Source organism: Patiria miniata, unplaced genomic scaffold, assembly GCF_015706575.1.
Source record: "Patiria miniata isolate m_02_andy unplaced genomic scaffold, ASM1570657v1 HiC_scaffold_7, whole genome shotgun sequence".
Classification (NCBI taxonomy): Eukaryota; Metazoa; Echinodermata; class Asteroidea; order Valvatida; family Asterinidae; genus Patiria; species Patiria miniata.
Window position 1 is genome coordinate 16,822,427 of NW_024037074.1, and position 13,183 is coordinate 16,835,609.

At 36.0% G+C, this 13,183-nt stretch overlaps 2 protein-coding genes across 2 annotated transcripts; one reads left to right on the forward strand and one right to left on the reverse strand.

Moving 5' to 3' along the window:
* Nucleotides 1-1,646: 1,646 nt before the first annotated feature.
* On the reverse strand, nucleotides 1,647-9,491 carry LOC119745736 (cyclin-dependent kinase 2-like). Its single transcript, XM_038222289.1, has 7 exons — nucleotides 9,142-9,491; nucleotides 7,356-7,433; nucleotides 6,922-7,039; nucleotides 5,602-5,772; nucleotides 5,093-5,194; nucleotides 4,265-4,468; nucleotides 1,647-3,572 (listed from the first exon to the last, which is right to left on the reverse strand). The coding sequence occupies exons 1-7, from the start codon at nucleotides 9,255-9,257 to the stop codon at nucleotides 3,465-3,467; spliced, it is 897 nt and encodes a 298-aa protein (XP_038078217.1). The 5' UTR covers nucleotides 9,258-9,491; the 3' UTR covers nucleotides 1,647-3,464.
* A 205-nt stretch (nucleotides 9,492-9,696) lies between these two features.
* Nucleotides 9,697-12,769, forward strand: LOC119745737 (coiled-coil domain-containing protein 12-like). The gene is made up of 6 exons (XM_038222291.1): nucleotides 9,697-9,818; nucleotides 10,504-10,568; nucleotides 10,784-10,863; nucleotides 11,484-11,580; nucleotides 11,734-11,810; nucleotides 12,472-12,769. The coding sequence occupies exons 1-6, from the start codon at nucleotides 9,726-9,728 to the stop codon at nucleotides 12,570-12,572; spliced, it is 513 nt and encodes a 170-aa protein (XP_038078219.1). The 5' UTR covers nucleotides 9,697-9,725; the 3' UTR covers nucleotides 12,573-12,769.
* The last annotated feature ends 414 nt before the right edge of the window (nucleotides 12,770-13,183 follow it).

The following is a 13,183-nucleotide window of genomic DNA, read 5'->3' on the forward strand; positions in this document are numbered from 1 at the left end:
CGTTAAAACAAAACAAACAAATTCAAACTTCGTTAGCAGGAAAAAGAAATCAATTTTTTGAAGATCTCGGAGTATGCAACTTTAAAGAAAAAGGCAAGGGAGCTCGTGGAACGTCTCCATTTCAATTATAGGAACCCTGATAAGAGCACTAATACAACATCTATTAACAAGGACAATTTTAGGTCCCGAGTCTTTGCTTTTCTTCGTTTTTTTATACTGATATAATGCAAGCTACCTGTTATGGTAATTTGTAAAGTCCCAAGGACCTTGTTATAAAGGTGTGCGACTGTACCCGGTACATGTATCTATTCATGAATGCGGTGTATAAGCTTTGTGCGGGAAAACTTTGCACGAGTGCCGAACGATAGGTGCTCTAAAATGACATTGCATTAATTAAGGAACCTTCCTCATTCTTGCAAAATCCAATACCATATGGTAAACTCGACACCCAAACTGTTGGACTCTGATTATGATGGTATAACCCCATGTATTATAATAAGTTTAGTAGTGCAGTACTCACTCCAACAGATTCCAACAAAACATGCAGTTGGATTTTAAAGGGTTGGGGTGGTTATGGGTCAAGTTGCAGGGAACCTATTTAAAATCCGAATGCACTTGCTGGAACCGACTCCCCCTAAGGCCTATTTCAAGTCAACTTGAATATCACGGATCGCATGTCCTTACCGTTCTAAAATAATTACCAAGTTCTCACTTTTAAGAATAGTTTCTCTTGTAATGGCCCCTCCTAATTCCCAAAGGTAAATTTTTAAAATAATCTGACACTAAAGACAGTTTCCAAGCGTTTTATCTTTAAAAGAAGGTGTTCCCGTTCGTATAATTTATTCAAATAGATGGAACTAAATATAAAACCGTTACAAACAATGCGAAGTGTAAGTGTACATATTCATCAATAATTAGAAAACACAACAGCGTTTTTGTACAAAAAAAATTACCATTTTTGAATGCTATTTTCGCATTGACACAGCACAACAGTGGTAAATTGAAATTCAAAACGTAACATCGATGTATAAAAATCACACAAAATTTACATTTTGGGGGTAAAATTCTTTTTAAAAAGTAATAGTTCAGTAACCAAATTGCAAATGCTTTTATGAACTAATATATGACAAGATTCATACAATTTCTCCATCCACAGCTACACGAAACACTAAGGCAAAACAAATTCAGGACCTGAATATCTTTTGTCCTTAAACAGTATATGTTTATAATCACAAAGTTTATATTAATGTAGTCAACGTTACGTAATAACTATTTTGTAAATTATATTATATTATGCAATGTTGTGTGATAAATATTAAAGTTATCTTCTTTTTTCTTCTAAAGTAGTGAAGTTATATTAGTGAATGTAGAAATCTGGTTTAAAAGTCTCTTTCAAATACTATTGAAGAATGAAAAGCATCTGTTTCTTAACTTCCTTAATATTCTGTTCTGAATTATTTCAGTGTTTTCAACCAAATTATATCAGATTGGTGATTAACATTCACAATGGATAACACAAGTGAATTTTGAAGGCTTGTCCAAGTTTCATCTTAAAATAAATGCTTCAAATTAAGTTACTTGGCCTACTTAGAATGTAGGAACTTCCGATTTGTACTTGTTTGCATATCTTTTTCTAAAACTTCAGCTGAAGAGGTCTTTGGCTGACCCTTGACCTAGAACACCTACTGAAACGACACAAAATGTAAGCAGTGGTTTTGTTAACCCCAACTCCCTAAGGTGTGTGAACAATCATATTAAAATTGAAGGATAAAGACTGTTTAGACTTTCTTTAAACACTCATTTACCCCTAAAATTTGCACTTGGAGTCTGAAAATGCCTTTAAACAACTCCTCAACATAAGTTATTGCATATAGTCATATGTGCAGAGATTGGCAATGCAGCTAAATGACTTGCACCGTGTGTAGAATTCTATTTATTCAGGCATCATTCTGATTTTATTAAAAAATGGAATCATTAAAACCAGATGGTTATAGTGAGAAACATTCTGGAAACGAGCCAATCCTTTGTCAGGCAAGCTTAATTATGCATGTCCAAATACAAGAGCCATATGATCTGACCTTGACGTCCACATAGAGTTCACAGGAAAACATACACGGCTCAATCGATGGAATAAATTGAGTATGCACAAACATGCATAAAACAAGCAGCAAACTCATAAACACATCTAGACAGTGTTTTTACTGCTCATACAAGCTGGGACTTGCATCAAACACATTATTTGAAAGTACTTAATCAAGGTAATGAGCAGTACGACTACATACAAATAAAAAAAAACCACTAAGTTCACGGGATGATTTTCATCAAATCTAAAATTAATGAAAACACCTGGAATTCAGACCAAATGATTTTAAAATCAAAAAACAAAAAATTGAAAGAATAACCCAAGCCTCCCTCCCCTCCCAAATTAAAAAATCAAATAAATAAATACATTAAAACAAAATTAATATTAAAACCTTCATAAAGTGAATCAAAACACGCTAAAGAATTTCATAAAAGGCACTAAAGTCTTGGGGTGTGTCACGTTTTCCACATTTCAATGACTGACCAAATGAGAACATCATTTTGCACACTGTGCACTGTTCTTCCTCCCACTAATTCTGCTTTGCTATACTCATGTAAAGACAAAAGACAACTACTTGGTCGACAGATCCAAAGTAAGATATTATACTACAGAGGAATCCAGGCACGTGATCATTGTCTGTACACAAATGAGGCCCCCTTCAATGGTGAAACCATTGTGCACGCTATTATGCAAAGCTACTGCCCCAATGACAAATTATCTTAACAATAGCTACACAATGCCTTTGCCTTTGAAGGGGTCTTCGTGACAGAATAACGTGCCTGGATTGGTGGGTTCATACATATTTTCCACAATTTGAGGAGATTCAAATGAATTCCTCTTTCTGAGCTTTCTTTTTTTAATCAAACAAAACGTGAACCTAAACTGTGCTTGCCTTGTAGCAGACATTTTTGTTTTCCATAAGTGTGGGAAAATTAAGGGTCAGCTGCTGTATGAGACTTCGAGTCATGGCTCACACAGCTATGGAATGGCCCGGTTTCTTCCTCATAATTGTTTCTGTGTTTCAAATGGAGAGTACACAATGAATAGTACCGGGAATAAATAACATCCATACGGAGGGCTAAATGATTAAAATTTGGTCTCCCCAAATTCCTGTATAGCCTCCTCACAGCACTTCTATCAGTTGGTACATATGTATCTTGTCCTTGCTTGACATAGACGGGTCGGCATTTTTGTACTTCATTTACATCTCGACGATCTGACAACCAAATCTGCCAAAGATTAACCGTTTGCAGTACTTGGTTCAGCAAGTGACCCTTTCAGTTCCATATAGTACACATATCCACACAACCAGGGATAGAATACGTAGGTCTGAGGACACATCATCCGTGTACCAGACTGATTGGTGGAGAGCATTTGTCCATCAGGAATCCATGTTTTGAGGTTTGATCAGCTGTACATCATTGAAGAAGGGATGGCTCAAGGCAGCCTTTGCTGATACTCTGTGGTCAGGATTGTAGCACAGCATTTTCTGTTGGGTTGGAATAAATACGATTGTCAATACAAGAGATGCCCAGTAATTGGAGTTGAAGGGCCCATGCAATGTAATTGTTTTAATGCAATCCACCCATGTGTCACATTTAACCTTATTTTCAATTTTCGTTTTGCCAGGGTATTTTGGTGCATTTTTGTGTTGTTAATATTCATGAGCAAAAGTGTGATGTCATTCCGGGCAGTAACCTCAATGTTACAGCTACTACAGTACAAAAAAAAGTTGCTAAAATGTTGGATATTTTGCTATCGTAAATTTTCTTTTCTTTGGTGATTCGTTGTTGTGTCAGTACATGGCAGCAAGCCAATGAGCAAATATATACAATACAATCAATCAAAAAATGTATGTCAAACAGTTTTCATACATTTAAGAGGAGCAGAAAGTTGCACAAAATGTGTTCCTTAGAAAAATTCATTGCATGATGGTTTAAATTTATAGCTACTCCTTAATTATTCAACACCTCTTTGTCATATGAATTCATTACACATATGCTAGCTGTAACTTTATGTAAAGTATCTTTAAAACGTATAAAAACATGTAGAACATTCCTCAGCCCATCTGTTTTAAACTTGATATTAAAAAAATCTCAGCAAGATAAATATTAAAAAATTCCTGATAAAGGTTTCTCCAAATTAGCTTCGTTTTTTTTAGAAGTCTTGAAAACAGCTCACCTGTAATAGGTCTTTCCCTTCGCTGTCCAAAACGGGGACAACTTTACCCAGGTCTTGTTTTCTCCACTTAGGAAACGTTGACTTGTAATCTGGGAGCTTGGTGACGCCAGGATACACAGTGTCGTCTGGTGTGCCTAGGGTACGGAAGATGCGGAAGAGTTGATCGATCTCGGAGTCTCCAGGGAACAATGCCCTTCTTGTTATCTGGAAAGAAAAATCACACAAAAAATAGTATTTCAACAAAAACACATGGAAATTGTCAAAAAATAATTCATACAATTGGACAATTTGGGAAATGTTTTATTGTACATGTAGTTACGTACTTTTTGTGTAAATGGAGTCTAGTTTCAACTACTTGATGAAACAAATTTGATCAGTCCGTTTATGTAATGTTCATATCTGAAACGCATTGTGTGTTGCTATATTTGTTCTCAAACCTAATTGTTGGAAATTTTATCCATGGTGGAATCTTTGGAATAAAACAAAATGCCCAGGCTCCACTTGATGACAGTTCAACTTTAATAATTATGTGTAAAAAGACTTGTTGCCAATACCATTGAAAATATTATTCTTTAAAGGTAACACACGAAATCTGCTTTTGTGTAATTTTCAGAAGTGGATTGATTTGGGGGTTAGAATTTTTTATAGCAAATATCGTTCCACTGAGCTGTTCAAAGTTTTGTGTTCATGGATGCAAGAAAAAAAAAAGAAAAAACGCTGTTCTTGTTGTCTGGTTCCCTGACCTGATGCTTCAGATGAAGTGAAACAATTTATACACTCAGGGAATTGTCAGGCCAAGACAACATTTACAGTGAAAAGAAAGTATACCATTTCAACAAAAATACAGCCTATGCTCCAAACGTCAACTGCTGGAAGATAAAACCTGCATCCTAGCAGAATCTCAGCTGCCCTATACCATAACGTGACAACCTGCGAAACAACAATAACACAATAAGGCCAAATGAATTGAGAAAATAAAATGAAATGAAAAAGTTTCGCATTAATGTTATATTTATGGGAATGTACCCCAAAAATATCTGTTTAAAAAATCTCAAACTTTTAGAGACACTGGATATTTAACAACTATTTACCATATTTTTCTGAAACAAATATTGTACTGTGAATACATTTTCAGTGTATGGGACAGTTCAAATCGACTGTACTGGGTATGTTTTGTTCGAGCAGGTTTTGTGTCTACTTTCAATCTGTCATTTGTAATTACAGTACTGAAGTTGTCTTTCTCTGCTTAGAACGCAGTAATTTAGAATGGTCAACCTAAAAACCAATATTCCTGAGACAAACTGAAATATTTGAAAATTACAAGTAGATGTTCCTACCTCGTGTGTGTATGTCCTAAGGGGTACCCCAAATGCCCTCGCAAGTCCAAAATCCGCCAATTTGATGCTACCATGTTTGTCGATGAGGAGATTTTGGGGCTTCAAGTCCCTGTGGATGACTCGGTGTGAGTGGCAATACGCTACGCCTTTCAGAAGCTGATGAAGGTAACTCTGCAATAGAAGATTAGAAAAAAAGATTTACTTAAGCTGCATTTTGAATTACGATTGGCTAAGACCAGCAGAAAAACAAATGTCTATAGGTCGGTCCCAGACCTATGTTCTTGAAACTCAATGGTGCTTGAGTCTGGAGTGCTGAATGGTAACACATATAGCAACAGATGAAAACTGGGTGCAAATGAATAGATGTTTTCATCGAATAACATTAGCCTGCCTCCACCTACAGTGTATGGGAAGTGGATTCAGCCACGTCCATAGACGCCTTGTGTAATTGATGCAGGAGCCAAGTAATATTACACGCAGACTTAAACTCCTTTCAAACACAGGGTTTTTACATCAAAAAGTTCACACAATAATTAAATAATTCTTCCATTAATATTTTTGTCAATCATGTCAAAATGCAATAATAATTAAAAAAAAAAATTGAAAAAAAATGATAAATGTATAATTTAATGTATCTATTTTTTTATATCCAGTCACTTCAAACGGTGAGAAAAACACACGTAAATCAACAAAAAGATAATAAACCACAGAGAAAAACTGATGAGGCTCACTTTTAAAGGGAAAATACAACATTTGCAAACATAAAAAAATACAACTACCAAATCATTTTGAAATACCTTGCTGGACTGTTAGTGAATGACAGTGTAAAGCATCCTGTAAAATCATGGCACCTGGTATACTGTCATTTTCAAGAAAAGTGGTATTTTTGTATCAATTTCCAACGCTGATCGGCTGATCAGCGTTGGAAAAAAACTGGCTTTTTTTCAAATACTGGCCCCAATTGACCATCGCACTTGTTTGCAATCGATTACAAACCTATAAACGGGTACGAGCCAGCTAGACTGGTTCCCTGACCTTACAATTCCCCAATGTATGTAAACTGCTCTGTTTCTTCTTATATGGAGTCAGGGAACCAGACTACAAGAAAATGATCGTTTTTCTTGGTTTTTATAGCATTTTCGAACCCAAAACCTCAAAAAAGTCAGTGTAACTATATTTGCTATATATTTCCAACCCCCCAATTCCATCCATTTCTGAAAATTACAGCAAAAGCAAATGATGTATATTCCCTTTAATAAAATAAGACTGTGCAAAGATGTTAATGCGAGGGATTTAAAACACAAGACACAGTCGTCATACCTTTATTAGGGGCATGGGTAAGCCTAGCGTAGAGCTGTCCATAAACTTCTTCAGGTCTTGATCAAGAAACTCAAACACGAGGTACAGTTTCTTATCATTGTGAACTACATCTTGTAATCTGCGGGGTAAGAAAAACCAAAAGGACTTACTAATAGAACCTTATAAATAATGCAAAAAAAAAACTATATTGAATACATTTTTCCAATATTCAAGAAAAGTAACAAAAGTGAAATGCTTCTTTTAAAATTCAGTTTGAATTCATAATCCTTGCCAACAAAAAAGCTAAGGTCTGTTGGTCATCTACAAAATTCAAATAGAAAGATCATTGTCCAAAATTATTCACCCAAAATTATAATTGACTTCCAGAAATTTCTCGAAGTATCCATTTCAAGCAAAATTTGAGTTGTTTTGATGGCAATGACTGTTGTGTTTACCTGACAACATTTGAATGATCAAGCTCCTTGAGGAGTGCAATCTCCCGGATCGCTGTGCTTGGAACTCCTTCAGATTCCCTGCATTCAATTTGGAAAAATTATGTTACATTTTTTTAATGATAAAAAGGTCAAAAGAAAGTTAAGAATACAATAAATATTTGCCAGCTTTCCTTGCTGTTGCCAAGGCTGTGGCGAGGCAGTGACAGATCCAAGGGGAATGAGAGCATGTCACTTCATATCAATCAATCAATCAATCTTACTTTATTTACCACATAACAATACAGAACAATATGCAGAGAAAATCATAAGATCATAATAATGTGGATGGGGGTCTCTAAAAAGCAAGGCTTGTCGAGTAGTGACCCCAAAAGTTAATTTGATTTGTTCATTTAATGTGAGTTACAACAATTACATTTAACACACATGCACAAACTACATACACATAACACATACAGATACACCAGACAATTTACTACAAGGGAACATGAACATGACGAGTAACCTGACGAGTAGTAAACCCGTTATACATGATTAAGTAATTATAAGTAATCATTCAGCAAGTGAGCCTTATATTTATGTTTAAATAATGATTGACTACAAATATTTTTTAATGACGTATCCAGTGAATGCCATAATTTGGGACCCTCATGCTTTACTGTCATTGAAGCAAGCTTAAATACCCGATGGAATTCAGTACATTGCCTTGTAAAATAGTGATGAATATTCTCATTTTTTATAAACATTGAACAGATAGATTTGGGTAGTTTAGAATTATTAAGTTGATGCATGAAGGTTCCAAGTTGAAGGCAATAAATATCATTTACTTTCAATACTTTACATTTCTGAAAAAGAGGATCACTGTGCTCCTGGAAAGTTGTGGAGTTGATTATTCTCAAAGCCTTTTTTTTGAAGTCTAAGTATCCTATTCATCAGACCAGAACCACAATGACCCCATGCAAGTATGCCATATGTTAAGTAAGGTAAAACTAATGTATTATATAAAGTCATTAAGATGTCAAATGGAAAAAAAATTCTCAATTTGCAAATAATGCCAATGTTCTTAGATATAATAGAACAAATATGGTTAATATGTGTTTTCCAAGAGAGATTATTATCAATATGAAGTCCCAAAAACTTGACCGAGTCAGTCTGGCTGATTTTAATGTTAATTGTCAATAAATATGTCAGGGGTTATTCGGTATTTCTTTTTGCTAAATATCATAAAATTTGTTTTCCTTATGTTGACAGTTAATTTATTTGCTTTGATCCATGTAGAAACCTTACCAAGTTCACAATTAGTTACATCAAAAAGTACCTTTGGATCGTTGCGACTTCTCCGCATGTGTCATTAATGTAGCTGAATCTCCCATCAGTATTTTGAGCTATTACGAGTAGTTACGTCCACGCCTTCACTGGTTGTGAATACATGACATGGGCACAAGATGTAGCCATTGCACTGCAAACCTGTGTTCCCCCCCCCCCCCCAACCCACTCCTCCCCACACACACTCCTCCCCCCCCCCCAAAAAAATTAATCAACCAAAATCATTCATGTAGGCCCTAATTGAAATTCGCAGTCTAGTCATGCTAGTCCCACCCAATTTTTTCTTGGTTTAGGCAAAGTGTTTGGAGCAAAATTAACGACAGATTTTACCCACCCATCCCACCTTCAGAACCTTTTTTTTGTTCAATGTAATAACACTAATACTAGTCACAGTTACTGAGTTAGGCCTAGGAAACACAACACTTTTTTTCTTGGCCTTCACATCATCACATAAGCCACTCACGTATCAAGTCTGATTTTCTTCAGTGCAACCATTTTTCCGGATTCTCGGTCTCTCGCTTTGTAAACGACTCCATACGTTCCTTCACCGATCTTCTCAATCTTCTGAAAATTATCCATTTTAACATGCAGCTGAGTAAATATGCGACGAAGCAAACTATTTTCTAGTTATTACGGGTGGTTTCATTTTTCCATATCCCCAAGCCCTTTGTTTTACTTTTTAGTAGACTACATCAGCACTGCATTTTGGCCAACCCGGTTGTTTACAATCTCCCCCGGTCAGCTGGCATTTTTTTGGCCAACTTTCGCGGGAGTTTAATCACATGCCCTCTATCCCATTTTGTGATTGGTGGTTTGGTTTTGCCGCCGATGTCGTTTGGCAACGTGTGATTGGTCAGTAGTTTAATGTAAAAATTATTTTAGTAATTAATATTTTTGTCGAACATATTTTAAGTTTATTGAATAAATATTTCATAGAAAATTTAATTTCGAACAAAACTGTAAACGTACTTCTAAAGTTTCGTGTCATAATGAAAATGTATTACCAAAAAAAGAGAATACTTCCCACAATTCCTTGAACTATTCAACATGGCGACCCCCGTCGGATCGATGCAAGAGCAAGCGATGCGGAGAAAAGAACGTTTAAAAGCGTTAAGACAGAAACAACAGCCTGAATCAGAGGTACCGGAGTAAATTTTGTAATGTACAAATCTTATGGTGTGACTTTCTTGAACTCAGTGTATTGTATAAAGGGGTAAATTTCCATATGAAGTCTTTGTTTCTAGTGTCGGCCATTGTATTTGTACTTATTGTCAAGAGAGGGCGCCATGCAGATGATGCATGCATCTGTTGTGTACAGCAGGAATTGGTCTTACTTTTTTTTTAAAGTGTGCTTTATAGAGCTATGCTTATTCTTACTAAGTTTTAAAAAAAAAAGCTGGCGTCATGTTACATGTGTTAATCTAGGCCAATATCACTCAGTCTTGGACCTGGTGCCAAAATAATGGAATAAAATTAAAGAAATCATAGAAACATTTTTATTATTTTAAAATGCAAGTTCAGTTTTATTAGACGATCAAACTTGGCATATGAAAATTAGCCATTGTTAATTTTTAAAATGTAATGACTGTAACCCTGTAAAAAAAAAATCGCTATGCTACTGTTCCTGGTTTAACTTTTAGGGTAAAGATTCATCACAAATATTAAAATTTGAAGAAAAAAAACTAATTGAAAGATGGGATTAGACACCACGACAGTCATCATGCCAAAAATAGAAAGACATTCTTTTATTAAGTTAAATCTTGCCTTCCTTGCTCATCATAACACCAGTAAGATTTATCAATTATCATGACTTTCTTATTTAAAGGATACAGAGAATACAGAACCACCGGCCAAGAAGCAGCTCACAGATGAACAAATCACTGAAGAAAGGTACAATTACCCCCCAAAAAAGTCAACTTTTCCTTCTTTTGGGACAAAATGTACAGAAAGTGTCATTGTTTTGCTGCATAGTGTTGGATTTTGGCGGATTTTTAAAGTTATGGCACTGATGTATCAGATGGAGGTGATTGAAGTTAAATTTTTTTTTTTTTTAATTAAGTAATTATTCAGAAATTACTTACAGCTCATTATTTTTTTATGTGCAGGAAGCCAGTGTTCAAGAACTACAATCCCGGTGATGACGCACTGAAGGAGCAGTTATTACCCAAAGCACAACTGCCGTCAGGTCAGTCTGAAGTTTAAATTTTTTATGCCTAATTTGGGCATCAAAGTACAAAACCGACCAGTTGTCCAAGAAAAACCACTCCCTCTTCCTTCATTTATTCAGGATATTTCTTGGAATATTTCAGCAACAAGCCATCGAGAGACTGAAAAATAACTGTATTGTTTTACATGTTGTACATAGAAATTGTTTTAAAAAATTAGTTTGTTTCATTGTACAAAGAGAGTCGAGTGCATTTTCAAAGTGTTTTCTAACAAAATTGGAAATGTTTCTCAGTCCCAGATTCATGTATTTTCAACATTTTTGCAATGACTGACCTTCATTGAGATTACACTGTGAAATCTCGATAAGTCAAACTCTGAAAACTCAAAATTACTGTTAAGTCAAACAAAGAATCCGTTTCCTTCAGTAGTATAACATTGATATAGAACCCTGCTCAACTCAAAACTCTGCTTAAGTCAAATTTTGAACCTGTTCCCTTCGGGTTTGACTTATCGAGATTTGTATATTGAAAAAAAGTGGCGTCAGGATGCAACATTCTTTCCGTTCATTCAACCACCAAAATATTAAGAGAAAAAACGTCGGATACATTTTTGAAACTCTGATTTGCTTTTTTGTCGTAGTTGAGGAACATATCAAGGACCAGCTTGAGGCTGCCAAACCGGCCCCGGTTGTGGAGGAAGTTGATCTGGTGAACCTCGCACCGAGAAAACCTGACTGGTATGTTCTGTATTCTGGCCAGAGGAAGATGAATTTATGTATTTTTTTGAAAATGCCACCTTTCTTGTCCTCCAATTGGCTTGTTCTCAGATACACATGAAATGAGAATGTGTAAAGTATGATCGAAGGACGATTATTTTCTTTGCTCTACAGGGATCTGAAGAGAGACATCGCCCCCAAACTGGAAAAACTTGAGAGGAGGACACAAAGAGCAATTGCAGAACTTATCCGTGAGTGTTTTATGATATGCTGTATTGTTTTTCAAAATGTGTGTAAGTTCAGAGTTAATTTTTGCTACCGTGGGAATTGGGTTTTGGCATTTCAGTTAAAGATGCGTTCCCCATGCTACTTTTGAGTTTCGTCCCGAAAAATAGATTCCTTTTGTAAATTTCTATTTTTCTAGCAATACAAATGTTATTCACTTTGGATGAGACATCAACCGGAAAAATCGGCCCATGTTTGGTTAAAATCTCCAATTAACGACTGCCAAACTATAACTTCAATCTCGTGGAATAGGCTGGTTCCTTCCCCACAATCTGAATCGATAATGTACGGACTGCTGGCAAAGTAGTCTGCTGGCAAAGTGGACATGACTCCTGGTTTTTTGTTCTTTTTACTTCAACTTTCGTGGGGGATCAAGCCGCTTTCTAAAGAATAGTGTTGGGGCTCTACCTTCCTCAGGCCAATAAAATCCTCCAGAAGCTGGTTACATTATAATGATCTGTGAGGGTTAACTCATCAGTTCCTGTTTCTGCCCCAAACCATCCTTCCTGTTACTCCCAGTTTTATGGATTGTATCAACAGTGTATTACAATTGTATTTGCACATGTCACTCAATGTAATACAATGTAATACAATCAAGTTGTGCAACTTGTTTGTTTTTTCTCACAGGAGAAAGAATACAATCTGACCAGGGGACGGATCTCTTGACCGCAGTCGGTGCCCAGCAACCACCTCAAGAACCACAAGGAGACTCGTCCGACGATGATTAAACAACAGAGCCATTGATTGGCCAATCCTTACTGCTGTGTTTGCGGGCCAGCCAATGAGCTGGAGGCTCTTGGATTGTATTTGCAACCATGTCTAACACTCAATGATTGGTTGAAGACCAAGTCTTGTTTGTGTGGAGAAAGCCAGTAAGCATTTTGCATTTTGAGGTGAGCTCTCTGTTTCAAACCATGATCTCACTGGAAATGAGAGACATAAGAACTTGGGATCCGGAGGCGAACTTTTTTTTTTTTTTTATGGAGTAAAGAACCAATAGCAGTTGAAACATTTTATACTGGGATGTAGGCGACTATTGACAATATTTTCAATGGACGTCAGGCACGGACCTTTGGAAGATACAGCGTCCACGCCTTCTACCTGCTAAACTTACGTGAATGGTAATTGATCGACAACCTCTAAATTTGTCCTGAACTTTCTCAGCAATTTTGCTTGGAAGTTCCCTTAATCCACTGAAATCCATCACAGCCATTGCTGATAAATCCATCAAAATAGTGCAAAATGTGAGTTTTGGAGTTTGGTGGATTTTGGTTAGAAAATATGGATTGTATTTTATGTGCCTTAAACTTTAATTGTTAAAGGTTTCTTCTAAAAGTTG

Excerpts from the sequence above, each read along its gene's own strand:
- LOC119745736 (XM_038222289.1), bottom strand. The coding sequence starts at position 9,257 with ATGGATAATTTTCAGAAGATTGAGAAGATCGGTGAAGGAACGTATGGA. Across the intron at positions 7,434-9,141 it reads AAGAAAATCAGACTTGATAC|GGAATCTGAAGGAGTTCCAA; the intron begins GTGAGTGGCTTA and ends AATTGAATGCAG. Across the intron at positions 3,573-4,264 it reads AAGGGAAAGACCTATTACAG|AAAATGCTGTGCTACAATCC; the intron begins GTGAGCTGTTTT and ends CCAACCCAACAG.
- LOC119745737 (XM_038222291.1), top strand. The coding sequence starts at position 9,726 with ATGGCGACCCCCGTCGGATCGATGCAAGAGCAAGCGATGCGGAGAAAA. Across the intron at positions 10,864-11,483 it reads CAAAGCACAACTGCCGTCAG|TTGAGGAACATATCAAGGAC; the intron begins GTCAGTCTGAAG and ends TTTTTGTCGTAG. Across the intron at positions 11,581-11,733 it reads GCACCGAGAAAACCTGACTG|GGATCTGAAGAGAGACATCG; the intron begins GTATGTTCTGTA and ends TTTGCTCTACAG.